The 27,750-nt window shown below is 39.5% G+C and overlaps 1 protein-coding gene across 4 annotated transcripts in view; it reads left to right on the plus strand.

The window, feature by feature from the left end:
- LMBR1 (limb development membrane protein 1) overlaps window positions 1–26,919 on the plus strand; it is a 141,420-nt gene extending 114,501 nt beyond the window's left edge. For 2 of the 4 annotated variants that reach the window (XM_082662067.1, XM_082662069.1), the window contains 2 exons: window positions 21,176–21,337; window positions 24,519–26,919. In XM_082662067.1, the coding sequence (XP_082518193.1) occupies window positions 21,176–21,337; window positions 24,519–24,604 (248 nt within the window). In that variant the 3' untranslated portion in view covers window positions 24,605–26,919. The remainder of the gene's footprint in view (window positions 1–21,175; window positions 21,338–24,518) is intronic. The other 2 variants (XM_082662070.1, XM_082662068.1) reach the window with 1 other exon arrangement.
- The last annotated feature ends 831 nt before the right edge of the window (window positions 26,920–27,750 follow it).

A 27,750-nucleotide genomic window follows, 5' to 3' on the forward strand; every position in this document is an offset into this window, starting at 1 on the left:
ATGTCATCTGCAAACAGTGACAGTGTTACTTCTTGTTTTCCAATTTGGATTCCTTTTATTTCTTTTACTTCTCTGATTGCTGTGGCTAAAACTTTCAAAACTATGTTGAATAATAGTGGTGAGAGTGGGTATCCTTGTCTTGTTCCTGATCTTAGAGGAAATGGTTTCAGTTTTTCACCATTAAGAACGATGTTGGCTGTGGGTTTGTCACATATGGCCTCTATTATGTTGAGGTAAGTTCCCTCTATGCCTACTTCCTGGAAGGTTTTTATCATAAATGGGTGTTGAATTTTGTCGAAAGCTTTTTCTTCATCTATTGAGATGATCAGATGGTTTTTATCCTTCGATTTGTTAATATGGTGTATCACATTGATTGATTTGTGTATATGGAAGAATCCTTGCATTCCTGGGATATACCCCACTTGATCATGGTGTATGATCCGTTTAATGTGCTGTTGGATTCTGTTTGCTAGTATTTTGTTGGGGATTTTTGCATCTATGTTCATCAGTGATATTGGCCTGTAGTTTTCTTTTTTTTGTGACATCTTTGTCTGGTTTTGGTATCAGGGTGATGGTAGGTAGACACGTAGAATGAGTTTGGGATTGTTCTTCCCTCTGCTGTATTTTGGCAGAGTTTGAGAAGGATAGGCATTAGCTCTTTTCTAAATGTTTGGTAGAATTCCCCTGTGAAGCCATCTGGTCCTGGGCTTTTGTTTGTTGGAAGATTTTTTTTTTAAATAAATTATTCATTTACTTATTATTTTGTTTTTGGCTGTCTTCGGTCTTCACTGCTGCACGCGGGCTTTCTCTGGTTGCGGCGAGTGGGAGCTACTCTTTGTTGCGGTGCATGGGCTTCTCACTGCAGTGGCTTCTCTTGTTGCAGAGCATGGGCTCTACGCTCACGGGCTTTGGTAGTTGCAGCACGCAGCCTCAGTAGTTGTGGCTCGTGGGCTCTAGAGCAGAGGCTCAGTAGTTGTGCACGGGCTTGGTTGCTTCACTGCATGTGGGATCTTCCCAGACCAGGGCTCGAACCCATGGCCCCTGCATTGGCAGGTGGATTCTTAATCACTGTGCCACCAGGGAAGTCCAGGGAAGGTTGGTTCAGTGGGTTGTGTAGGCTTACTGGTGGAGGGGACTGGTGCCTGTGTTCTGGTGGATGAGGCTGGATCTTGTCTTTCTGGTCGGCAGTACCGTGTCCGGTGGTGTGTTTTGGGGTGTCTGTGAACTTATTATGATTTTAGGCAGCCTCTCTGCTAATGGGTGGGGTTGTGTTCCTGTCTTGCTAGTTGTTTGGCCTGTGGTGTCCAGCACTCGAGTTTGCCTTCGTTGAGTGGAGCTGGGTCTTAGCGTTGAGACAGAGGTGTTTGGGAGAGCTGTCGCCGATTCATATTACGTGGGGCTGGGAGGTCTCTGGTGGTCCAGTGTCCTGAACTCGGCTCTCCAACCTCAGAGGTTCAGGCCTGACAGCCGGCCGGACAAGCAAGACCCTTTTGGGAAGTCTGAGGTCTTCTGCCAGCATTCAGTAGGTGTTCCGTAGGAGTTGTTCCACATGTAGATGTATTTTTGATGTATTTGTGGGTAGGAAGGTGATCTCCACGTCTTACTCCTCTGCCATCTTGAGGTCCTACTGACCACCACTTTTAATACCAATCCTCTCTTTAGAGTTTCCAGGAACCAATTTGATATGTCACTTTTAAAATCTTTTTCTGTGTGCACACACACACATACTCGCGCGCGTGCGCATGTGTGTACGCACGCACACGGTGCGCTCTGAAGGAAATTTAAAACTCTCACCTGGGTATTACTTTGTTTCTGATGGGCGTTCTTGTTTCTTCTTTGACTCCTAACTTCGGTGAGCCATCCAATAGGAGTTAAAAGAGGAAAAGGTTTTGAACTCATTTCTTTTATCGGAATTCAGTCAGCTGAAAATGAATTTCAACCCAAAATACTTAATTCTCTCTTCCTGCTCAGGTCACCAGTGACTTCCTAGTTGCCCAGTCCTGTAGATTTTGTTTTTATCTTAATTGCTCAGTAGCACTTGCTGTTTGTAACCCTGCTTCACAGATGTCTTCTTTCTTAATATCTGGGCACCACTCCCCTTTTTTCTCCTTCTCCTCTGGCTGTTCTTTAGCTGTCTCTTCTACTGCTCCTCCGCTTCACCCACACACTTGTCCCCAGATGCACACCTCTAACCCACCACCCACCCCTGAGCTAGGAGCAGATAACCCTGCCTTTGTGCTCCACGTGTTGTCCTGCAGCCATCTCACATTGGTCATTTCCACAGTGTGACCCATACATGCGTGTGCGTGTGTGTGTGTGTATGTGTGTATGTGTGTGTGTCCCTCCTTCCTTCCCCCCCTTCTTCCCTCGCTCCCTCCTCTCTCCTTTTCTCCCTTCCTTGTACTTTCATCCTCAGGCACTTTCTGTTCAGTATGCCGAACTAGAAACTGGGGAGTTTGTTAGATGTCTCCACCTTCCTGTACCAATACCCAATGGCCCTCCTCATATTCATCTTGTTAATATTTCTCATATTCACCCCTGCCTTCCCATTTCCCTTATTAAAAAAAAAAGTGCAAAGAATCAGACTTGTTTAGCATCAAAGCAGAGAGCTGAGTATATGATTTTATTTTAATATGTCATTGTGAGGGAATGTTCATGAAGTGGATTCTAAACAGGTGTTCTTTTCTTTAAGGAGGGTAGAGGAAGAAGTGAAACCAAAGCAAAAGAACCAGGGAAGTATTTAATTTTCCAAATGAGGACGTGATATTGAGCGATACTCTGGAAGCCCCATCTCAGGAGATTTTCTCCAGGAAGAGAGTAGGCAGTTACCATCCATTGGAGGTCTTAAACTTTCACTTGTTTTAAAATTAGCACTTCATGTTTGTTCTTGGACGATGATTATAATTACCATTCATTTAATTTTAATTTGTATTAACATTCACATACGCTAGTTCATCTGGACTACTAAGTTAAATTGCTTCACAGTAGGACAAAATGAGTTTGTAGCATGTAAATAGTCATGACTAAAATTGATGTGATATTTGCAAATGCACTTTTCCATTTCCGGGCCCATATTGGTTCACACTGTTCCCGTGGTCTTCTCTCAACCTTTCTCTGCCTGTGCAAGTCTTCCACTCTCTTAGGCCAGGTTGCATCCTCTGTCGCATGTGAAGGTGTACCAGATTCTTGTTTCAGCCTTGTGGTATACGTTACTATGTGGATTGACTTTCTCAAGGGACTTTACATTTCTTAAAGGGCAAGACCAAATTTTATGCGTATTTTTATCTCTCACAGTCCCTAGTTAATAAATATCTGTGATGTCATTGGATGCCACCATGTTGAATGTGGACTGTATTCTCAGAATAGATGAACCAGGATATTCTAGGTGTCCTGCTTCCATCCTGGTTGCCTTTATTTCCATGTTCCAAGCTTTTTTTTTTACCAAGTATGCTAGTTGTATTATTTTAAAAGACCCTTACGATAATAGGCAAAGTATAGAAACAACCCAAGCATCCATTGACAGATGAATGGATAAATAAATTGTGGTTCCTACATACAGTGTCATATCATTCAGCTGTGAAAAGGAATGATGCCTAAGTGAAATAAGCCAGTCACAAAAAGACAAATACTGTATGATTCCACTTATATGAGGCACCTAGAGTCATCTAATTCATAGAAAGAGCAAGTGCAGTGGTGGGTGCCAGTGCCTGGGGGACAGGAAAATGGAGAATTGTTCTTTAATGAGAATAGAGTTTCAGTTTTGCAAGGTGAAAAGAGTTCGGGACGTTAGTTGTACAACAGTGTGAAGGTACTTAACACTTCTGAGCTGCATACTTAAAAATGATTAAGGTGGTAAAGTTTATGTTATGCTCGTTTTACCGGAATTAAACAAAAAAAGAAAAAGGAATGAAGCACTGACACACGCTACAGCGTGGATGAACCTTGAAAACATTGTGCTGAGTGAAATAAGCCAGACCCAAAAGGTCACATAGTGTATGGCTCCACTTGTATGAAGTGTCCAGAAGAGGAAGATTCATAGAGACAGAAAGTAGATTAGTGGTTGCCAGGGACTGGGGGGAGGGGTAGTGAGGAGAAACTGCTAATGGGTAGGGGCTTTCACTTTCAACTGATGGAAATGGTTTGCAGTTAGATAGAGATGGTGCTTACACACAGTGTGAATGCAGTAAATGCACTGCGTTATTTACTTTAAAATAGTTAATTTTATGCAGTGTGAATTTCATCTCAATAAATTATATTTTTAAGAAAAGATCTTTACACAGTAGATAGTAAATATTGATATTCGTTCTCTTCCCTGTTTCCTTGGCATGGTAATCTAATCCCAAGGGCTAAATTTTTTCTTAAATTTTTATTTATTTGTTTATTATTTTAGTATAGTTGGCATACAATATTATATTAGCTTCAGGTGTACAACATAGTGATTTGACATCTATATACATTTTGAATTGATCCCCATGATAAGCCTAGTGACCATCTGTCATGATACAAAGTTATTACAGTGTTATTGACCATATTCCCTATGCTGCATATTATGTCCCTGGTGCTTATTTCTTTTATAACTGGAGGTTTGTGCGTCTTAATCCCCTTTACCTATTTCACCCACCCTACCACTGCCCTCCCCTTAGCAACCACTGTTTGTTCTCTGTATCTGTGAGCCTATTTTCATATTGTTTTGTTTTGTTTTTTAGATTCCACATATAAGTGAGATCATATGGTATTTGTGTTTCTGTGTCGGACTTATTTCACTTAGCATGATACCCTCTAGATCCATCCATGTGTTGCAAATGGCAAGATTTCAGGTTTTTTTTTTATGGCTGACTAATGTTCCATTGTATGTATGTGTGTATATATATATATACGTATATACACATACATATACATATATATATCATATGTTCTTTATCCATTCATCCATAGATGGACACTTAGGTTGCTTCCATATCTTGGCTATTGTAAACAATGCTGCAGTGAACCTTGGGGTGCATGTGTCTTTTTGAATTTGTGTTTTGCTACTCTAGCTTCCCTTTCATTTCCGTTTGCATGGAATATCTTTTTCCATCTCTTTACCTTCAGCCTGTGTGTGCCTTTAGATCTGAAGTAAGTTTCTAGTAAGCAGCATATATTTGGGTCTTGTGTTTTTTCATTCAGCCACCATATGTCTTTTGATTAGAGCATTTAGTTCATTTACATTTAAAATAATTATTGATAGGTATTTATTTATTACCATTTTGTTCATTGTTTTCTGATAATTCTTCTTCTTTTTTTGTTCTCTTCCCTTGTGACTTCATGACTTTATTTAGTGTTATGTTTGTATTCCCTTCTCTTTAGTTTTTGTGTATCTTTCACAGGTTTTATGTTTGTGGATACTATGATGTTCCTATATAACAACCTGCTATGTATATAGCAGTCCATTTTAAGTTGACGGTTGCATAAGTTTGAGTGCATTGTAAAAGCACTACATCCCACCCTCCCTCCCCATCACACTTTATGTTTTTTTTTTTTTTGCGGTACGCGGGCCCCTCACTGCCGTGGCCTCTCCCATTGCGGAGCACAGTCTCCGGAAGCGCAGGCTCAGCGGCCATGGCTCATGGGCCCAGCCGCTCCGCGGCACGTGGGATCTTCCCAGACCGGGGCACGAACCCGTGTCCCCTGCATCGGCAGGCGGACTCTCAACCACTGCGCCACCAGGGAAGCCCCACACTTTATGTTTTTGATGTCATATTTTACATCTTTTTATTTTGTATATCACTTAAATATTTATTTTAGATACAGATGATATTTACCAGTTTTGTCTTTTAACCTTCATACTAGCTTTATAGGTCGTTGAGACACTACCTTTACTATATGTTTGCCTTTACCAGTGAGATTTTTTTTCTTTCATAATTTTCTTGTTTCTAGTTGTGGCCTTTTCTTTTCCCTTTAATGAAGTCCCTTGTTAAGCCAGTTTAGTGGTAATGAACTAACTTTTTTAGCTTTTGCTTGCTTAGGGAATTATTTCTCCTTCAATTCTGAATGATAGTCTTATTGGTTACAGCAGCGGTCCCCAACCTTTTCGGCACCAGGGACCGGTTTTGTGGAAGACAATTTTTCCATGGATGGGGAAGGGGGGGTGGGATGGTTCAGGTGGTAATGCGAGCGATGGGGAGCGGCAGATGAAGCTTTGCTTGCTCACCTGGCGCTCACCTCTTGCTGTGCGGACGAGTTCCTCACAGGCTGAGGACCAGTACTAGTCCACGGCCTGGGGGTTGGGGACCCCTGGGGTGGAGTGTTCTTGGTTGTAAGTTTTTTCCTTTCAGTACTTTCAGTATATCATACCAATCTCTTCTGGCCTGTAAAGTTCCTGCTGAAAAATCAGCTGAACTGTAGGGGTTCCCTTGTATGTAACTAGTTGTTTTTTCTCTTGCTGCTTTTAAGATTCTCTCTTTATCTTAAACTTTTGACATTTTAATAATAATGTGACTTGGTGTGAGTCTCTTTGTGTTCATCTTGTTTGGGATCTCTGGACCTGAATGTCTGTTTCCTTTGCCTGGTTAGGGAAGCTGTCAGGCTGATTTCTTCAAATAGATTTCCTGTCCCTTTCTCTCTCTCCTTTTTCTGGGACCCCTGTAATGCAAATGTTAGCATGCTTGATGTTGTCTCACGGGTCCCTTAAACTACCCTCATTTTTTTTAAGTCCTTTTTTCTTTTGGCTCTTCTGATTGATTTCTGCTACCTAGTCTTCCAGTTTGCTGATCCGTTCTTCTGTATCCTCTCATCTGTTGATTCCCTCTAGTGTATTTTTCATTTCAGTTATTATATTCTTCAATTCTGATTTAAAAATATATATATATATATATATTTTCCTATTTCTTTTTTTAAATTCTCACTGAGTTCATCCTTTCTTCTCCCAAGTTTGGTGAGCATCTTTGTGTCTATTCATTTGAACTCTTTATCTGATAAATTGCATATCTCCATTTCATTTAGTTCATTTTCTGGAGTTTTGTCTTGTTCTTTCATCCGGAAGGTATTGTCTCCTCGTTTTGCCTCTTTGTGTCTGTTTCTGTGTATTAGGCATATCAGCTGCATCTCCTGGTCTTGAAGGAATGGCTGTATGTAGGTGTCTTGTGGGGCCAAGTGGTGAATCCCACCCCCAGTCACCAGAGCCAGGTGCTTCAGGGACATCCCCTTGTGTGGGGTGCATGCACCTCCCTGCTGTGGCTGGGCCATGATTGCTGAGGGGGCACTGGTGGGCGGGGCTGGCCCCCAGGCCAGCTGACTGCAACTGCTACGGGCACACTGGTGCCCCATGGAGCAGGAGCTGCTTTGGAGGGGCGCCAGTGCTGGCTGTGGCCACCTGCCAGGTGGGGTGGGGCAGGAGCCGCTTTGGAGGGGGTGGGCGGGTTGGGCAGGGCTGGTCCTCAGGGGAATTCCAGGATGGGCCGCATGGTGTTAGCTAGGTTCATGGACAGTGATAGAAATGGTGCTTACCAGTACCAGGCCATCCAGGTGGAAGGAGAGTAAAAGAAAGATGGCAGCACTTCTGTCCCTGGAGAAAGTTCCACCAGATCCCTGCTCCTCCACAGCCCCTAAAATTAGTCATGAGTCTCCTTGTATGACCCAGTTGCTTTTCCAGCTGCCTCTGCTGGAACTCAGAGCGAATGCATTGGTGCACGTGCCCTTCCTGAGTGGAGTCTTGGCTTACAGCAGCCCTCTGGCTCTCCTGGAGGTTAGCCTCTGCTGGTTTGCAAAGCCAGACGTTGTGAGGGCTCATCTTCCTGGTGTAGGTCCCCTGGGCGGGGGAGCCTGACATGGCGCCTGGACCCCTTGCTCCTCAGGGGCCACCTGTGCCGTCATGACATCCCTCCTGCTGTGGGTTGCTACACTGGGGGATGTGGGTTCTGACTAGACCAAGTCTCTGCGCATCCATCTCGAAGTGGCCTTTTCTTTATATCCTTAGTTGTTGAAAAATCTGTTCTGATAGTCTTCAGATTGTTCTCAGAGATGGTTGTTCCTTATGTAGCTGTAGTTTTGCTCCTGAGGCCTAAATATTGTTAGGACTATGAGTCAGTCTTTGACTTATTTGTCTCCCTAGTGTTACGCACTTGATAAAGGAAGAGGGATCAGACAACAGGGGCCTTTATTGTGCTGATAGCATCCCAGGCGGGAGTGTCTCCTCCACCCTCCTCTCCACCCAAAGTTTAGTCATGATCTAAGGGTTAGTTCAGCACCTCTTTCTCTTACAGTGAAAATGTGATCCTGTCATTACCCTGCTCCCAGTGCTTTAAAGTCTTTTGCCATTAGAATAATTACCTGTTTCCATAAGGTGGCACAGAAGAACATTTATGCCTAACTCCGCCTGTATGTCCAACTTCATCTCTTGCCACTCCGAGCCTTACATTTGGAACCATCATGAATAAAAGGGGTGCTCTTCATTTGTGTTGGGATGGGAAGCAAATACTGCTGTGTACCCACTATGTCTTTGAATATGTTACTTCGTCTGCCGTGAATAATTTTGTCATCACCTATTCTCTGGCATAACCTAACATGCCATCTAAGAGTCAGCTCACCATTAACTCCACAGGTAAAGTTTTCCTTGAATTTCTCCCCCTTTAAGTTCCCTCCTGTGTACTCCCAAAATACTTTTCTCAGTCCTCCACATATCTGCCATGTCACTTGTCGCATTGTGTTCTAACTGCTCACTTTTCTCTTCGCTCCATAAAACTGTGAGCTCCTTAAGGGAAGTAATGATCAAGTGTATCCAGTGTCTGCACATAGCATTTAGGACATGTGTGCAATGGAGGAACTCGTGTGCTTTTCAATTTTTCACTTCACTTAACTGTACAAAGACTTTTAGTTGTGCCGAAAGTGTTTCATGTCACGAAAATCTTCTTAGGAAGACTCTCAATTCCATGAAGGGAATAAATGTTATACATACTTACTTGTAACTCTTACAGTACCTGTGTAGGGTCAAGAATATGAATAGGAACTCAAAAATACTTTAAAATTTAACTCATACCACAACAGCAAATACAGAAATATAGAATTTCTAATTAAATCTGCTTGACACAGCCATGCACTAATATATTCGTGCATGATATGGGGTATATAGTCTGAAGCCTGATAAATGCATTTTAACAGCTTTATTGAGGTGTAAGTGACATATCATAAACTGTACATATTTAAAGTGTATAATTTGATAAGTTTTGATATAACTTGTGTAACCGTGAACCTGTTACTGAAATCAAGATAGTGGATAAGTCTGTCACCCTCAGATGTTTCCTTTTGGCCCTGTATATTTCCTCCCTCACACCCGTCTCCGTCCCTCTCCCCCACACCCCCGCCCCAGCAATATCCCCAGGCAACCACTGACCTTTTTATAACTATAAATTAGTTCACATTTCCTAGAATTTTTATAAATGAAATCATACACTGTGTACTATTTTTTGGTTTCTTTTACTCAGTGTATTTATTTTAAGATTCATCAGTGTTGTTTCCTGTGTCAGTAGTTCACTCTCTTTATTGTTGAGTAGTATTCCATTGTACGTATATACCACAATTTGTTTTTCCATTCACCCACTGAAGGGCATTTGAGTTGTTTTCAGCTTTTGGCTATTGTAAATAAAGCTGCCATGGACATTCACATCCAAGTCTCTGTATGGACTTAGGCTTTCATTTCTCTTGGGTAGTAACCTGAAATGGAATGCCTGTGTGTATACTTCATTTATAAAGAAATGGCCGAACTGTTCCAAAGTGCTTATACCATTTTACATCTCCATCACAAGTGTCGGAAAACTCTGGTTCTTCATCTTCACCAATACTTGGTTTAGTCAGTCAGTTTAACGTTAGCCCTTCTAATAGGTGTGTAGTGGTATCTTTTTGTGGATTTAACTTGAATTTCCCAGATGACTAACGTGCTCATTTGCCATCTGTAGTTTTTCTTTTGATGAAATATTTATTCAGATCTTTGGCTCATTTTTTAAAAGTGCTTTATCACAATACCTGACTTGCAAATATCTTCCCCATTCAGTGGCTTGTCTTTTTATTCTTTTACCAATATCTTTCAAAGTACAGACATTCTTAATTTGATGAAAACAAATTTACCAAATTTTCTTTTATGGATTGTGCTTTTGGTGTCATACCTAGTTAAATCTTCTCTAACCCAAGATGACAAAGATTATCTCCTATGTTTTCTTCTAGAAATTTTATACTTAGGTCCATGACCTATTTTGAGTTAATTTCTATATATAGTATGAGGTATGAATGAAAGTTTATTTTTTGGCATTTGGTAACCAATTATTCCAGCACCACTGCTTGAACAATCTATTCTTTTCCACCGAATTGCCTTTGAAACTTTGTTGGAAATCTATTGTCCATGTATGTGTGGGTGCAGATCTGTTTCTGAACTCTATTTTGTTCCATCGATGTCTCTGTCTTTACATCAATACTACACCGTGTGGATTTCTGTGGGTTGATCATGAGACTTGATATCAGGTAGTGTAAGTCCTTCAGCTTTGTTCTTTTTTTCAGAGTGGTTTTGGTTATTCTGAGTCCTTTGCATTCCTGTATGACTTTTAAAAATAGCTTGTCATTTTTCACACAAATGTCCACTAGGATTTTGATTTGGATTGTGTTTAATCTGTAGAACAAATTGAAGATGATTAATGTCTTTACAATATTGCGTCTTTTAGTCCTTGAACAGTCTGTACTTATTTAGTTCTTTCATTTGTCTCAGCAGTGTTTGTAGTTTTATGTTCAGGGCTTGCACATTTGATAATGTTGTGAATGGTATTTTTTTAAAAAATTCAGTTTCCAATAGTTCATTGCTAGTATGTAGACATACAGTTGATTTTTGTGTGTTGATCTTTTATTTTGCAACTTTGCTAATAAGTTCACTTATTAGTTCTAGTAATTCTTTTAAATCTATTTTATAGGTTTCATTGAATTTTCTACTTTGATGATTATGATGTCTGTGAATAAAGGCAGTTTTACTTCTTCCTTTCCAATATGGATGCTTTTATTTATTTTCCTTCCGTGTTGTATTATCTAGGGCCTCCAGTACAATGTTGAATAGAAGTGTGGTGGGGGCACATGTTCTTGACTTGTTCCTCACCATAGTGTGAAAGCATTCTGACTTTTACCATTAACTGGTATTAGCTATAGTTTTTGTTTTTTTCTTTGTTTTGGTAGATGCCTTTTACCAGGTTGAAGAAGTTCCCTTCTTTTCCTGCTTAGCTGGAGTTTTTATTACGAATGGATGCTGTATTTTGTTAAATGCTTTTTCTGCATCTATTGACATAATCATTTTCTTTTTTAGTCACTGATGCTCCATTCATGTTTTTGTTGTTTTGCTTTCTGTATTTCATTTTGAGTAGTTTCTGTTGAAAATGTCTTCAGGTTTACTAATCTCTTCTTTTGCAGTGTCTAATCTGTCTTTAATCCCATCTAATGTATTTTTTATACCTTACATTGTAATTTTTCTCTGTAGAAGGTAAATTTGGGTCTGTTTTATATGTTTTATGTCTCTACTTAACAAGTTCATGCTTTCCTCTAGCTTCTGAAATATAAGGAATATAGTTATAATTGTTTTAATGTCCTTCATACTCATTCTGTCATCTGTGTCATTTCTGGATTGGTTGTTTTCCCACAAGCAACGTATTGGTCAGTTCCCGACTGAATACTCAAGATGTCCTGTGCACACCTTTCAGGTTCCCACCCTGTGTAGCTCTCTAGCCACCATGCTGTCCCAAGCTCCACCTGCACCTCTTTAACTCAATGAGGTGGTTGGACTCTGTCCCTGTTCCTTTCCACTCTGAGTCAGAAAGCCCTCTTTAGGCAGGAGCTATGACAAACAAAGAGCCCACCTTGCTTGTTTCTCATCTCAGCATCATTGACCTTCATTGCTAGATGTTCAAGGTCTCGAATACCACGGTTTTGTATATTTGGTCCAGTTTTTTTATTGATTCAGGTGTGAGGGAAAATCTGGTCTCCTTCACTTAGTTTTGGCTGGAATCTGAAGTCAATAAACATATTTCTAATTCATGTAATATAATGAAAATCTATTTGCAGAGTAAGACTGGTCAGATTTAAACTCTTTCCTTTAACATCATCTTCTGTTACCCCCCCAAAAGTGGAACCTCTCATTAGTTTTAGAATTACTTTCTTTGTGAATAAATAAAATAATTGACAGTGAGCCTATTTACATTAGTCCTGAAATTAATGATGTTCAGAATTGATTGTAGATTTTATTATTTCATACTCTTTAAGTCACATTTATTTTTTGACACTGTGTAGGTAAATTTATTTCAAAAGCCTTGTTTAGAGAAGGGAATTTAAAAATCTAGTCAAGATAATAATTTATACTAACTATTATGGGAATCCAGAGGGGGGGAAATGTGTTAATCCCAATGTTTTGTCAAAGAACACTTAATTTATAAATTTGTTTTTTGTAATAAAAGTATGTGCTCTTTTTGGCAGTCTTTCATTAAAGCCATGGATATTCATGTCAGCCATCTGTGTGATATGCCAGCACACATGATTTATTGAGAAAGTTACTTTAATGATCCTTTTAGTGTGTCAAGCTTTATAAATTCTCTCTCAACTTCTTGCTAGCTAAGGAACATGAATCTGCTTGCTAAAAGTCTAAGTTGACTCAGGTGGGCTAACAAACGTAAATTCTCTTGACTCATATTGCAGGTGGAGTAACCAGCTCTTTCTTGAAATGAGGTTTTGTTTTGTACCTTAGTTCTTTTATAGGTACGGATTAAAAAAGATCTTTATTTAAGGAATTATGCATAAAACATTTTCAGTTGAATCCTAGTGCAGGGAGCTGCACTAGGTTTGTTATGAAGAGTATTTTATTGAAAGATAATTCAGATAATGTGGCCTTATGCTTAGCTGCTGTTTAACTAACTGAGCTTCTTACCTGGTATATATTTTACTTATCTTTTAAAGAAATGAACTTCTGAATGGGAATAAGCATTTCAGTATTTGACTAGGAGAGTGAAATGACAGCATTTGGTAATTGAAATTTTCTTATAGTTAGTAGTATTTTAAAATTTGCTGCCTTAGTATCCTTTTATATATTTCCCTAGAAATAGAGATTTTGAAGTATTTTACATTTGTATGTCTTATTAAGTTAAAATTTTAAGTATTGTTACTTTTTCTTGTGTTGGTATTTTTAATTAAAAAGTACATTAGACCAAATGGACTTAATATATATATATATATATATATATATATATATATATATATATATATATATATAGACTGTTCCATCCAAAAGCAGCAGAATACACATTCTTTTCAAGTGCCCAAGGAACATTCTGCACATGCTAGATCACATGCTAGGACTCAAAACAAGTCTTGGTAAATTTATGAAAATTGAAATCATATTAAGTATCTTTTCTAACTGCAATACTGTAAGACTAGAAATCAACTACAATAAAAGAAACTTCCCCAAACACAAACATGTGGGGGCTAAACAATACATTACTAAACAACCAATGGGTCACTGAAGAAATCAAAGAAGAAATTTAAAAATACCTGTAGACAAATGAAAATGAAAGCACAACGATCCAAAATGTATGGGATTTAGCAAAAGCAATTCTAAGAGGGACATTTATAGTTATAAAAGCCTACCTCAGGATACAAGAAAAATTTCCAATAAAGAATCTTACTGTATACCTAAAAGAACTAGAAAAACGAAGACCAAACAAAACTCAAAGTTAGTAGAAGGAAAGAAATTGTAAAAGATCACAGCAGAAATAAATGAAACTAAAAAAAAATAGAAAAGATCAATGAAATTAAGAGCTGGTTCTTTGAAAAGATAAACAAAATTGATAAGCCTTTACCCAGACTGATTAAGAAAAAAAGAGAGGGCCCAAATTAATATCAGAAATTAAAAAGAAGACATTACAACCTATACCACAGAAATACAAAGGATCATAAGAGATTACTAAGAACAACTATATGCCAATAAAATGGACAACCTAGAAGAAATGGACAAATTCCTAGAAATGTACGGTCTCCCAAGACTGAACCAGGAAGAAATAGAAAATATGAACAGACCAATAGCCAGTAATGAAATAGAATCAGTAATAAAAACTCCCAGCAAACAAAAGTCCAGGAGCAGATGGCTTCACAAATGAATTCTACCACACATTTAGAAAAGAGTTAACACCTGTCCTTTGCAAACTATTCCAAACAATTGCAGAGGAAGGCATGCTATCACCCTGATATCAAAACCAGACAAAGCTATCACACAAAAAAATTACAGACCAATAGCACTGAGGAACATGTACAAAAATCCTCAGCAAAATCTTAGCAAACCAAATTCAACAGTACATTAAAAGGATCGTACACAAATAAATAAATAAATAAATAAAGTGATGTTTATTCCAGGGATGCAAGGATGGTTCAATATCTGCAAATCAATCAATGTGATATATCTCATTAAGACACTTGAAGTATAAAAATCATATGATCATCTCAATAGATGCAGAAAAAGCTTTTGACAAAATTCAATATCCGTTTATGATAAAAAATCTGCACAAACTGGGTAGAGGGAACATACCTCAACATAATAAAGGCCATATATGATAAGCCCACAGCTAACATCATACTTAGTGGTGAAAAGCTGAAAGCATTTTCTGTAAGATCAGGAAGAAGACAATGATGCCCAGTCCTGCCACTTTTATTCAACATAGTATTTGAAGTCCTAGCCACAGCAGTCAGACAAGAAAAAGAAATAAAAGGAATCCAGATTAGAAAGGAAGAAGTAAAACTGTCACTGTTTGCTGATGACATGATACTATACTTAGAGAATCCTACAGACACCACCAAAAAACTATTAGACCCCATCAATGAATTCCATAAAGTTGCAGGATGCAAAATTAATATACAGAAATCAGTATACAGAAATCTGTTGCATTTCTATACACTTAACAACAAACTATCAGAAAAAGAAATTAAGAAAATAATCTCATTTACCATTGCACCAAAAAAGAGTAAAATAGCTAGGAATATATCTAAATAAGGGGGCAAAGACCTGTACTCAGAAAACACTGATGAAAGAAATTGAAAGCAACACAACAGATGAAGAGAAATACTGTGTTCATGGATTGGAAGAATTAACATTGTTAAAATGAAGATGAAGAGAAATACTGTGTTCATGGATTGGAAGAATTAACATTGTTAAAATGACCATACTACCCAAAGCAATCTACAGATTCAGTACAATCAAAACACCAATGACATTTTTCACAGAACTAGAACAAATAATTCTAAAATTTGTATGGAACTACAAAAGATACTGAATTGCCAAAACAATTTTGAGAAGGAAGAATGAAGCTGGAGGTATCAATGCTTTCTGATTTTAAACTATGCTACAAAGCTAGTCATCAAAACGGCATGGTACTGGCACAAAAACAGACACATAGATCAATGGAACAGAATAGAGAGCCCAGAAGTTTAACCCATGCAGCTACGTCAATTAATCTATGACAAAGGAGGCAAGAATGTACAGTGGGGGAAAAGACAGCCTCTTCAATAAATGGTGTTGTAAAAACTGGAAAGCTATATGCAAAAGAATCAAACTGGACCACTCTCTCACATCATGTGCAAAAATAAATTCAAAACAGATTATTTAAGTGTAAGACCTGAAATCATAAAAATTCTAGAAGAAAACATAGGCAGTATGCTCTTTGACATCAGCCTTAGCAATATGTTTTTGGGATCTGTCTCCTCAGGCAAGGGAAACAAAAGCAAAATAAACAACTGGGACTACATCAAACTAAAAATCTTTTGCACAATGAAAGAAACTGTCAACAAAATGAAAAGGCTGTCTACTGAATGGGAGAAGATATTTGCAAATGATATATCCGATAAGGAGTTAATATCCAAAATATACAAAGGCTCAATATCAGAAAAACAAACAACTCAATCAAAAAATGGGCAGAAGATCTAAATAGACATTTCTCCAAATAGGAAATACAAGTGGCCAAAAGACACATGAAAAGATGCTCAACATTGCTAATTATTAGAGAAATGCAATTCAAAACTACAACAAGATATTACCTCACACTGGTCAGAATGGCCATCATCAAAAAGTCTACAAATAGGGGCTTCCCAGGTGGCGCAGTGGTTGAGGGTCTGCCTGCTGATGCAGGGGACACGGGTTTGTGTCCCGGTCCGGGAAGATCCCACATGCCACGGAGCGGCTGGGCCCGCGTTGTGAGGCCCGCCTACTGCAAAAAAAAAAAAAAAGTCTACAAATAATAAATGCTGGAGAGGGTATGGAGAAAAAGGAACCCTCCTGCACTGTTGATGGGAGTGTAAACTGGTGCAGCCACTATGGAGAACAGTAGAGAGGTTCCTTAAAAAACTAAAGATAGAGTTACCATTCGATCCTGCAATCCCACTCCTGGGTATTTATCTGAAGAAAATGAAAACACTAATTAGAAAATATGTATGCACCCCTATGTTCATTGCAGCATTATTTATAATAGCTAAGATATGGAAGCAACCAAAGTGCCCATCAATAGATGAATGGGTAAAGATGTGATGTGTGTGTATATCCACACACCACACCACACACACACACACACACACACACACACTGGAATATTACTCAAACATAAAAAAGATTGAAATATAACCATTTATGACAACATGGGTAGACCTAGAGCGTATTACGCTTGGTGAAATAAGTCAGACAGAGAAAGACAAATACTGTATGATTCCACTGATAATATGAAATCTAAGAAACAAAACAAATGAACAAACATAGCAAAACAGAAACAGAGTTATAGATACAGAGAGCAGGTGGTTTCCAGAGGGAGGGCGGTAAGGGGAGGAAAGAAATAGGTGAGGAGATTAGAGTTGCAAAATTCACGGTCTGAAATGTACAGTGTGGGGAATATAGTCAATAACTATGTAACTAGACATCGTGATCATTTGAAATATATAGAAGTATTGAATCACTATGTCGTGTAACAGGAACTTGCATAGTGTTTTAGGTCGATCATACTTCAAAAACAAACTCATAAGAAAAAAGATCAGATTTGTGGTTAGCAGGGACGGGAGGTGGGTGGAAGGGGAACTGGATGAAGGCCGTCAAAAGGTACAGACTTCCAGTTACAAGATAAATGAGTACTAGGGGTGTGATATGCAACATGATACCTAGAGTTAACACTGCTGTGTGCTGTAGAGGCAGGTTGTTAAGGGGTAAATCCTGAGAGTTCTCATCACGTGGGAAAAGTTCTTTTTAACTTTCTAAGTTTTTATCTGTTTGAGGTGATGAATGTTCACTAAACTTATTGTAATAAACATTTCCTTTGTATGTGAGTCCAATCACTATGCTGCACACATTAAACTTACATAGTGAGGTATGTAAATTATATCTCAATAAAACTGGAAGAAAAGAATTAAAATAAAAAGTACATTGTACAGTTTAATTATTGCTGTGACACAATCCTCTCAGACATTTTAGAAAAGTGATTATTTAAGGCTTCTTGTCTAATAGAAGATTTTCAGAAGTGAAGAACTGTGTGGTACCAGAGTAATCTTTTAGTCAGTCGATATTAGTTAGATTTTTAAAACATTAAATTTGAAACAGCAAGGTCTTTAGAGCTCGTCCCTATATAATCTCTAGTATTTTGTCTGCTGCCTCACGCGTACTCTAGCAACAGACTCCTGGATTTCTGTCTGTGAGGCCAACCTGAGGTATCTGGGGACCAGAACATCTAATGAGAGAGATTGCGCTTCGCCTGGTGTTTCTCACTGGGTCTTGACCCTGATTCTCGAGATACCAAGTTGAGTCCACTAAGAAGTTCTAGTGAAAGTATTTTTCTGTTGTTCATAACATACCTTCCATTCTCACTCTGCGAATGCTTTCTGCCCCCGACCTCACTCTCATGCAGTGGTGCTGTCCCAGCACGACACAGGCCAAGTTCTGGGCGGTGCCAATTTGCTATTTAGCATACGACAGTGGTTTCCAAAGTGGAGTTTGTTTCCCGTCCATTCACAAAGTAAGTCATTGGGCTGTGTGAAGAAACTATTAGAACTTGTATTTATTTTTATTGTTATAATTTTTAAAGTTTTTGTTTTGTGTGTAAAATAATGTATATGTCAGTGAGTAGTACATATATATCAATAGTTTATAAATAATTAAAATACACATATAATGGGTATATGTACTCTAATTTTATTTTTGCTTTTGGTGGTGTATGATCAAAACTTTTTGAGACCGGATAAGACTCTTATAGCGCATCTGGGTGAGGGTTTTTATTCTGCTATTTGTCAGTTCCTCCATAAATATGAGCTTCATGATATGCACAATTGTGTGTGTGTGTGCGCATACGCGCACGCCTGCCCCCTCATGTATGTGTGTTTTTCTTGTGAAAAATTCCGTGGCTCTCACCAGATTCTCGGGAGTCTTTGGCCCTAAAGATCAAATATGCTGGGCTTCCCTGGTGGTGCAGTGGTTAAGAATCCACCTGCCAATGCAGGGGACACGGGTTGGAGCCCTGGTCCGGGAAGATCCTGCATGCCGCGGTGCAACTAATCCCACGTACCACAACTACTGGGCCTGTGCTCTAGAGCCCGCGATCCACAACTATGAAGCCTGCGCGCCTAGAGCCCATGCTCCACGACAAGAGAAGCCAGCGCAATGAGAAGCCTGTGGGCACCTCAACAAAGAGTAGCCCCTGCTCGCTGAAACTAGAGAAAGCCCGTGCTCAGCAACGAAGACCCAGTGCAGCCAAAAATAAATAAATAAAATAAATAAATGTTTTCTAAAAAATGCATAAAATCAGATATGCTTACCTGGGATCCCTGGGCCATGAAACCACTGAAGTTCTTTTTGGGAGGACTGTACCTTGTTTACATATAACTGCCTAGTTTAAATTAAGTGGTACTAACTGATTCACTCTGTTATAAAGCAGAAACTAACACACCATTTGTAAAGCAATTGTGTACTCCAGTAAAGATGTAAAAAAAAAATAATTAAGTGGTACTTCATTTGAAAAATAATATATATGGTTAGATACATATTCTTTTTTCTTTTTAATTAATTAATTTTGGCTGCGTTGGATCTTCGTTGCTGCGCATGGGCTTTCTCTAGTTGCGGCGAGCGGGGGCTACTCTGTTGTGGAGCGCGGGCTTCTCACTGCGGTGGATTCTCGTTGCGGAGCACGGGCTCTAGGCGCGCAGGCTTTAGTAGTTGTGGCTCGCGAGCTCTAGAGCGCAGGCTCAGTAGTTGTGGCGCACGGACTTAGTTGCTCCGCGGCATGTGGGATCTTCCCGGACCAGGGCTTGAACCCATGTCCCCAGCACTGGCAGGCATATTCTTAACCACTGTGCCACCAGGGAAGTCCCATATTCTTTTTAATAGATTGAAGTCTTCTTAAGTCTTTAGTCTGATAAACTGCCGCCAGAATGGTTGCCATGATCTCATGGTGTGACCTATGCTGCATACTCTACTAGGGTCTGGGTCCCTTTTACCTTCTTTTAAAAGATATTTTATTGTATGTTTTCACTAACCTTATACTTCTTTAAAATATTATGATAGATTATTGTCTCTCAGATTCAAATACATTGGCCCTGGATAGATGTAGTTACAAAAGAGCGGCTATTTGAAACCGGCTGTTTTTCTGTTGTCTCCATAAGCTGCTTTTGTGGAGTCTGTCTGTATAATAGGTGATGGGACTGCATTGAGTGGGGATGTGAGTTAAGTTTAAAAGTCAGCTGATAAGATGAAATTGAGTTTAGTCAAAGTTATTCTTGAAATTCTTAGATCACCCATAAAATTAAAGGTATATGATTTTGTCTATACAGTCCTTTGTGGTTAAAATTTTATATGGCCCCGAGTAGCTCTTCAGTTTCTTCCTTAAAGAGTGTCAACAATCCCATCATCTCTCAGTTGACTGACCACTTGAATGCTGTTTTACTTATTTATTTATTCATTTACCAGTAGTCAGAAAAACCCTACCATTCACATATTCTTTCCAATAAGTATTGGGCCTAGGACACGAGCTCACTGAATAGAATGACTATTCAGATTTTTTTTCAATAAAAAGACTTGTTTTTTAAATATGTATAGGTGAATTTAAGTAACTTCAATGCATATATGATACAACTGCACTGCATTTGCAACCTATACGACATAATTACACTGTATTTCCAGCGTTGGCCATTTCCCTGCACAAGCCTGTAGCATCCAACTCAGATGAATAATGTGTGTGTGTGTTTTTTCCCTTGGAAAGGAATCACTCTATTTGTTTATTTGTTATGTAATAAGTTTTAAGTATGTGCAAGGCATTGCTCTGGGCATTGGAATTATAAGAATGAAAATGACACAGTCCCTGTTCTTATAGAACTTACATTCTAGTGGCGAAAGTAGGCAATAAATAAACCACAAAGGAGGGCTTCCCTGGTGGCGCAGTGGTTAAGAGTCCGCCTGCCGATGCAGGGGACGCAGGTTGGTGACTCGGTCCGGGAAGATCCCACATGCCGCAGAGCGGCTGGGCCCGTGAGCCACGGCCGCTGAGCCTGCGCGTCCAGAGCCTGTGTTCTGCAACGGGAGAGGCCACAACAGTGAGAGGCCCGCGTACCGCAAAAAAAAAAAAAAAAAAAAAAAAAACCACAAAGGAAAAGAAACATTTCAGGCAGTGTGTGCTGTGAAGAAACATAATCAGGGTGGAGGGTCTTGGCAGGTCCGCTGTCTGGGGAAGGGGAATCAGGTGGCCTCTCGGAGGAGGTGACATGTGAACAGGAGCCTGCATGAAGAGGGGACAAGGGTGGGGGAGGTGAGAGGGTTTGTCAGGTGTCTCTTCCATCACGACCCTGGTTTCCTAGTTCAGGGGAGCAGGCTGCACCCACCCGCCCCACACGAGTGGCACGGTGGGTTTCTTGTGGATGTAGGCGAAACCTCTGAGCAAGTGACTCATGTCAGCGCCATTGCTCATCGCTTCCAAGAGGCTGCGATATGTGGGCAGAGTCGCTTTGGGTTGACTGGGGTTTTCCCACCAGGTAACAGCCGTGCGTTTTACCTAGGATCCCACCAACAGAAATGAGAAAGTCCATGGAATTTGATCCGTCTGATTTGTACTTTATTTTGCTATGTATATATAAATTTATTGTACCTGATTTTATTAAGGGCTATTTTATTTATTTTTAACAGGAATCACTAGATTTGATCTACTTGGAGACTTTGGAAGGTTTAATTGGCTGGGAAATTTCTATATTGTGTTATCCTACAATTTGCTTTTTGCTATTATGACAACATTGTGTCTGGTCAGAAAATTCACCTCTGCTGTACGAGAAGAACTTTTCAAGGCCCTAGGTAATTCTGAGGTTTATGGGTATTTTTGTCTTTTTCTACTTATTAATAATTTTGACATTTCAGCTAATTTTAAGTCTTCATCTATTCATTTTTCCAAATGTGTAAATCCTTAGAGGTCACGTTCCTGACCCACTACTTACTGGTTATGCTCTTGTATAAAATTACTTCATTAAGTCTCATCTTTCTCATCTGTAAAATGGTGATAATATCTTCTTCTTTTAGGACTGTTGTGAATATTAACTGAAATAGTTCCTTTAAGGGCCTAAGCATAATCCTAGCACATGGGAAGAGCTCAGTAAACATTAGCTCTTTGATTATGATGATGAGGGTAGGTGTGATGAGCTGAGGATGATGATGTGCTAAAGACATATTTGGGTATTGATACCTCTTACCATTTTTTAGTTAAAGGTTTTTTTCAGGATTGGATTTTATAGGTATCAGGCTGACCCACAATTATAATTCTCTTCAGTTAGTCGAATAATAATTCAGAATAAAAGTATTAGTGTTCTTGGCATTAATGAGAGAGAGGGCATTCATCATGTATCCTATGAGTCATATGCATTGTGACAGTGTTAAAAACTCATAGGTTTGGCTGAGCTATAGAGGGTCCAAATGTAACCTATGAATGTATTCTTCATGCTTGCTTCAACATTAGTACTAAACATATTTCAGGTTTTGTATTTTAGGAATACCAGGACAATAGAAGCTGTCTTGCTGTATAAGCCCTCTTGGGTTTAGGGTGTGTAATTTTATAAAAGAAGGGAAAGGTACTGATTTATTGTAGAAAGTCCTGACGTTAGCCGTTTACCTGAATTGACATCATTTGAATGCTTATACTCCGTATTCTTTTGTGGCTTTTAGCTGTTGCAAAAGGCAACATAATAATTGATTCGTTAAGATTCTATTTTCAGATACTTTAAACCTTATGAGCAACAATAAAGCTTTGCATACCACCAAGCCTTTCCAACCCTGATGCTTGAAAGGATGACCTTTGGGAAGGAAAAAGGATTTCAGATTATGTATTCATGTCTGTTTTACTGCAAGTCTATCGTGGGAGGGGGTGGCTGATGAGATATTGGCCTGAAAGGGAAAGTTACATCGCATTTCAGCTGAAGCACCAGATAATCTACGGATTTTAATGCCTAGATTCCTTAATGCTGGTCAGATTAAAATCTACAGGTGAAGTCAGAATCAAACAGTCCTCTCAGCCAAAGGTTTAGAGTTAACATTTCATTTTTAAGCCTGTTGTAGCATCAGCAATGTTAGTTAGCCGTGACCTCAGATAAATTCCTATTCACCATTCACGAAGATGAGATGGTTATGAAGAAACTGCAGTAAATTTAGCGTTTGAGTTGGGTATTCTGGATACCATCTTGCTAAGGAAGTCTTTATTAAAACAGTAAAATGTAATTTAACCCAAGGTAAAAGTTGTAAATGTTGTGTTGGCTCTTTGGCCATAAGAGGCAGTGAAATCATCAAGAGTTGTGTAAAACATCTAATAGGTACAGTTTTTTTCTTCCCTAATGTTTTCTGTTACTCTTTGGAATGCTCTAAGGAGGCAATGCCTTATACCTAGAAAATGATCCTCATTAAGTGTATGTCATGTGTGAATGATCTGAGATCTTAAATATGATTTCACTGGGAGTCATAATTTGATTATATAATACAAAATTTAACTATATCCTTTCTTTTTTCTTTTTCTTCTTCTTCTTTTGTGTGTGTGTGGGAGGTGGGGTGGGAGGGATTTTTCTCTCTGCTGCTGTGCGTTGAGAATCATAACATCTATCTCATAGAGTACCTGGCACATGGCAGACACTCAGCATGTAGCTACCATGATGGTGGTGGAGGTGATTGTTTTTGCAGAAGAGAGACATTGTAGTTTGCCTGAATGCATAACTTTTGCTACACCCAGGTTTTAGAAGTAACTCATTGAAATAATCGATCCTAAAGGGGTTCTGTTCCAGGGAGGGCGTTGGTCACTCGGTCGCTGCTCTCTTTGCCCACGTCCTTCTGCAGCCGGCCTGTGTTAACACGCTTTCTCACGTCCAGCAGTTGTAGGTGCCTTCTGTCACTCAGTGGCTTGGCCGTTCCTGAACAAAAAAACAAGAACTGTTTTTTTGTGTGTGTTGGATTGATTTATGTTTCCTTTCCCAGTCATGCGTCATAGACAGGCTCAGTTTTACCTTTTCTTTCATTAAGATATGCAGTGATAGAAATTTAAAAATTTGGAGTGCTATGTTGGCTTGCGAGGGATATAAAATTGCTTACCAGTCAGGCAGACAACCATCTGAAATTTTAGGGGAAAAATCATCTTATCCAGGTATATTTTTACAAATATCTGAGCCTCATAAAAATTGTTTCCTCAAAATCTTTTCCATGGATGTGTTGCTTATGTGCTCTTGACTGTCTTTATGCTTCATTTTGTTAAAGTGCTCAGAGCTTTAATGCCACTTAAACTCTTAAAATTTCTTCTCACTTTTCTGCCTGTCAGGGCACAGTATTGTCCTATGTGTCAGGTATACTATGTAAATAATTACTATGTGATACAGAGGGAAAGTAATGTAACTTAAAAGGTAGTAATAATCTTTTACTCTGTGAAATATCTCTGAGTAGTGAAATCTTCTTTATGGTCAGTTTGTTCTGTTGCCATTTCTTTCTTCTTGGTAGTGTCTTCTGTTGCTTTCCTTTTTACTTGCATGCTTTATGTTTTGGTGTGTCTCTCCCTGCGTTTTCCTGTGAGTGTGTGTGTATGGGTGTCTTTTAAAACAAAAATGGGGTCATCCTCGTTTCAGGTTGTTCCCTGGGAAGGGCACTAGGGTGTGGGGATAAGCTTGCAGGAGGAGGTTTATTAGAAGTTGCTCTTGGGACCAAGGTGGAGGGCGGGGCAGGGGCAGGAGCTGTGCGGAGGGCAGTGGCCGCTGCATCTCACCGGAAGCCTCAGCCGGCCCCGTGGGATGTTGGATGAAGGAAGGACTCCCAGGCTGCCCTGAACTAGGGGAGGCCTGACTGCCTCCTGGGCAGCTGTCTTCAGCTCAGGCCCAGGCGCTGCCGGTGGGGAGAAGGGCCCTTTCATCCTACAGGGAGTGTAGCCAGAGAGGCACAGTTCCCTCAGGAGCACGGCACACTCTGCCCGACCTCTCAACAATGCATTAGTTCTTACATCTTCTTCATTTTCCTGCAGGGCTTCATAAACTTCACTTATCAGATACTTCAAGGGATTCAGAAACCACAAAGCCTTCTGCGAATGGGCATCAGAAAGCACTGTGAGACCCGCAGCAGCGCCCTGCAATCAAGAGCCTGAGCGCCCCAAACCTGTGACATTCCCGTCGGTCAGGGGTGCTTCCTGCTGACTGTGGTCCACGCTTACGGCCTGGGCCTGTCAGTGTCGTTTTCATAATCTAAGAGCTTGGCTGTTGCAGGTCTTCTTCTTTTTACCTTTGGGGCGGCCCTTGTAGTTCCCAGCCAGGTGCAGCCTCCTCAGGGCGGCGCGTCTTCTGGGGCCATGTTTGCTTGCATCAGTTATGCGCCCATATGAGAGTGTTAGAAAAGGCCAACTTTGGGGCTTTCTAAGGATTCACTTAAATCTTGTTATATATTCCATTCAAAACGAATTCCATTCATGCCCTACATGAAAGGGCATCCTTGGTACTTAGATGTGAAATTTCTGCAAAAAATGAAAGTTTATAGATGATATTGCAGTGGGTACATTGGAACTGTAAATGGTTGCAAATTATATTTTTCACTTCCTTAAAGAAAAAACAAAAGCATAGTTCTGATTTATGTTACAGAATGATATTGATTGGACTTTGAGTCAAGGGAAAAATACAAAATTCTTTTAAAACTTGAGCCTTGGTAGGATGCCACAGGAATACCTCCTACTGTCCAGTGGAATAAGCTATGGTAGGAAGTATTATGTAATCATACTTCTCTGACAGTTTATGTGTATATAATTCAATATTACCTCTCATAACATAGTTGCCAGTGTTGAATACACTTGTAACTTAGATTTTGCCTTATAGGCTATATGTACACTCAGTTTTTTTTAAACATTTTTTTCAGAAATCCCTTAATTCCCTGTGTCCATTATGAACTATAAATGCTCTGTGGTAGACACCCCTTCTGTCGCCGCAGTCTTCAGGCTTTGATCACTTCTGTACATGCCAATTTAAACATCAGACTTACGAATGTTACCATTTAACACCCAAAACACACAGCATCAGCATTCATGATGTAAGAAAAGTTTTGCCGTGTATCATGGTCTGATGATCATTCAGTTATTAAATTGTAAATAATTCTTGGGATGGGTTCTTGACTTAAGTCCACTGAATAAAAGCTATAACATTATACTCCGTGTTACCATCCACTAGGATCGAGTACCAGAAATTGTGCATGCAAAAATAGCAGATGGGTCCACTTGCACACAGTTCATATCATGCAGCCTCTATAACCACATATGTTCATATGCGCTGTGTGTTTGGCAACAGGTTGTGTTCAGACACACGTAAAAGAACAGTTTTCTCAAATTGTTGAATTTAAAGGGTTTTTTTGGAGAAATTTATGAAAAACAGGCTATATATATTTTGACATCAAAAATTTCCACTTAGATCCAATATAATAAGAGAAAGTAACCCAAAGCTCCATTGTGTATACTTCTCCTTTATTTATACCTCTGCATTTCCTTCTGAGCTTCTCTTCCTGTTAAAATGCAGCTTAGTTTTAAAATAAAAGAACATTTTGTGATTCTAAACAACACTCAGTAAATACCACCAGTCTAGTATGGGTGAATTTCTCAGCATAAGATCCACATACTGAGAAAATGAATAAAAATTGGCTGCTTTCTAATTTTACTGGTAATTATACCTATTTAAGTGTTAATTGCAAGTTTTGATTTTTACTGAAACTTGCTTGCTTTGAGCAGACCAGGTCAAGGGGAGAAGAGAAAAGAATTCCTTTAAATAAAAGAATATCACTTTTAACTTACACTAATTTCAGGGCAGACATCCAGAGGAAGAGCTTCTGGGTATTTGTAAGATGTCTGAAAATTTTTGAGTAAAATATTAAACTTTTCAATGTCTATATCAACTCTTTGTTCATTTGAAAGTTTCTTTCCATCAGAGGACTTAAGCCAGGTTTGGATTAGTAAGGAGTGAAATGTATTATAAATTCCTGAAGCTCTTAGTGGATGCTTCTTCACTGCTGTGTGGAGCAGAGGGACGGTTTTGAACCTTGGGTGCCAGATGCCTTCTGTGGAAGCAAATATAGGTTGTCACATCCTCGGTCTGCACGTAATGACAACCACCTGAGGCTCTAGCAACACCTGGTGCATTCCTGGTCACAAGCGCAGTCTTCCTCTTGAGTGAGACACTTACTCTAAATGCAGGCGCTTCTCCTGCATGCACGCTGGAGGCTGGCATGTGCACCTGTGGCAGAAGTGGCTGCGGCGCACTGAGGTAAGGACAGACAGGCACCCGTGAGCTTCCTGTTACTGCAGTTGTGCGTGCAGTGGAGGGCGAGCACGAGGCCTCAGGTCTGAGGTCCCGGTGCCGGCGGTCGGACGGGCCTGAAACTGCCTTCCTTCTAAGTGGGTGGGGTACATCACTGACTGCATTAAATCAAATGCTCCTTTTATTTTTTCTCACCACTAGGATCTGTTTTAAAAGGGCATTAGGCACTGCAATCACAAAGTTTCTTGAGGAGACTGAGCCAATTCTTATCATTCATTGGTTCTACAGTATGTAAATAAATTATTTTGAAGTTATAAATTTTACAGATTATAATGTTTGTAATGATTTTTACTGATTTTCCAAGATATTTCTTAGATTTAAAATTTGTTTAGCTTTATATACATTCTGTGTAAAAATAGACCTGCTGTAAATATGAGACTTTATGTGAAAATTACACACACACACACACACAGGTGGCACCTTCAGTGCCACGCTGAGGGGTTGACAGTGGATGAGAATGAAAGCTTCCTGGTGGTTCTCAGTCTCGGGTGCGTCAAAGGTGCATATATACCTGACCTTCGGGGCACCGGCTTCTGCCTGGTTTTCTGGAGCAGTCAGCCTCCCTGTGGCCTCTGTAACCGCCTTATTTGCCAGCAACACAGGCTTACATCGCGTGAAAGCCCTAGGTGGCTTTCTATGTTGTTAGCAGTATTTAGTATATAAAGGCAGAGTTCTTAAAATAATTTTTTTTTAAGTATGAGGATACATGCAGTACTGACTTTTTAAACTTTTAAAAAATTGGTATGATGTTACTTTAAAAATAATGTTTGGATGCACTGGCAAATTATTTTTGTTTACAGAGTGTTTTGTTTACAGGTTATCAGTCTTGTTTCTGTGAGATACTTTTAGTGTGACTTTTTAAATGTCTCAGAAATTAAAGTTTTACTAAATGATTTCATATTTTGGTTT

The sequence above is a fragment of the Grampus griseus genome, assembly GCF_964374135.1.
Source record: "Grampus griseus genome assembly, chromosome: 9".
NCBI classification, from domain to species: Eukaryota; Metazoa; Chordata; class Mammalia; order Artiodactyla; family Delphinidae; genus Grampus; species Grampus griseus.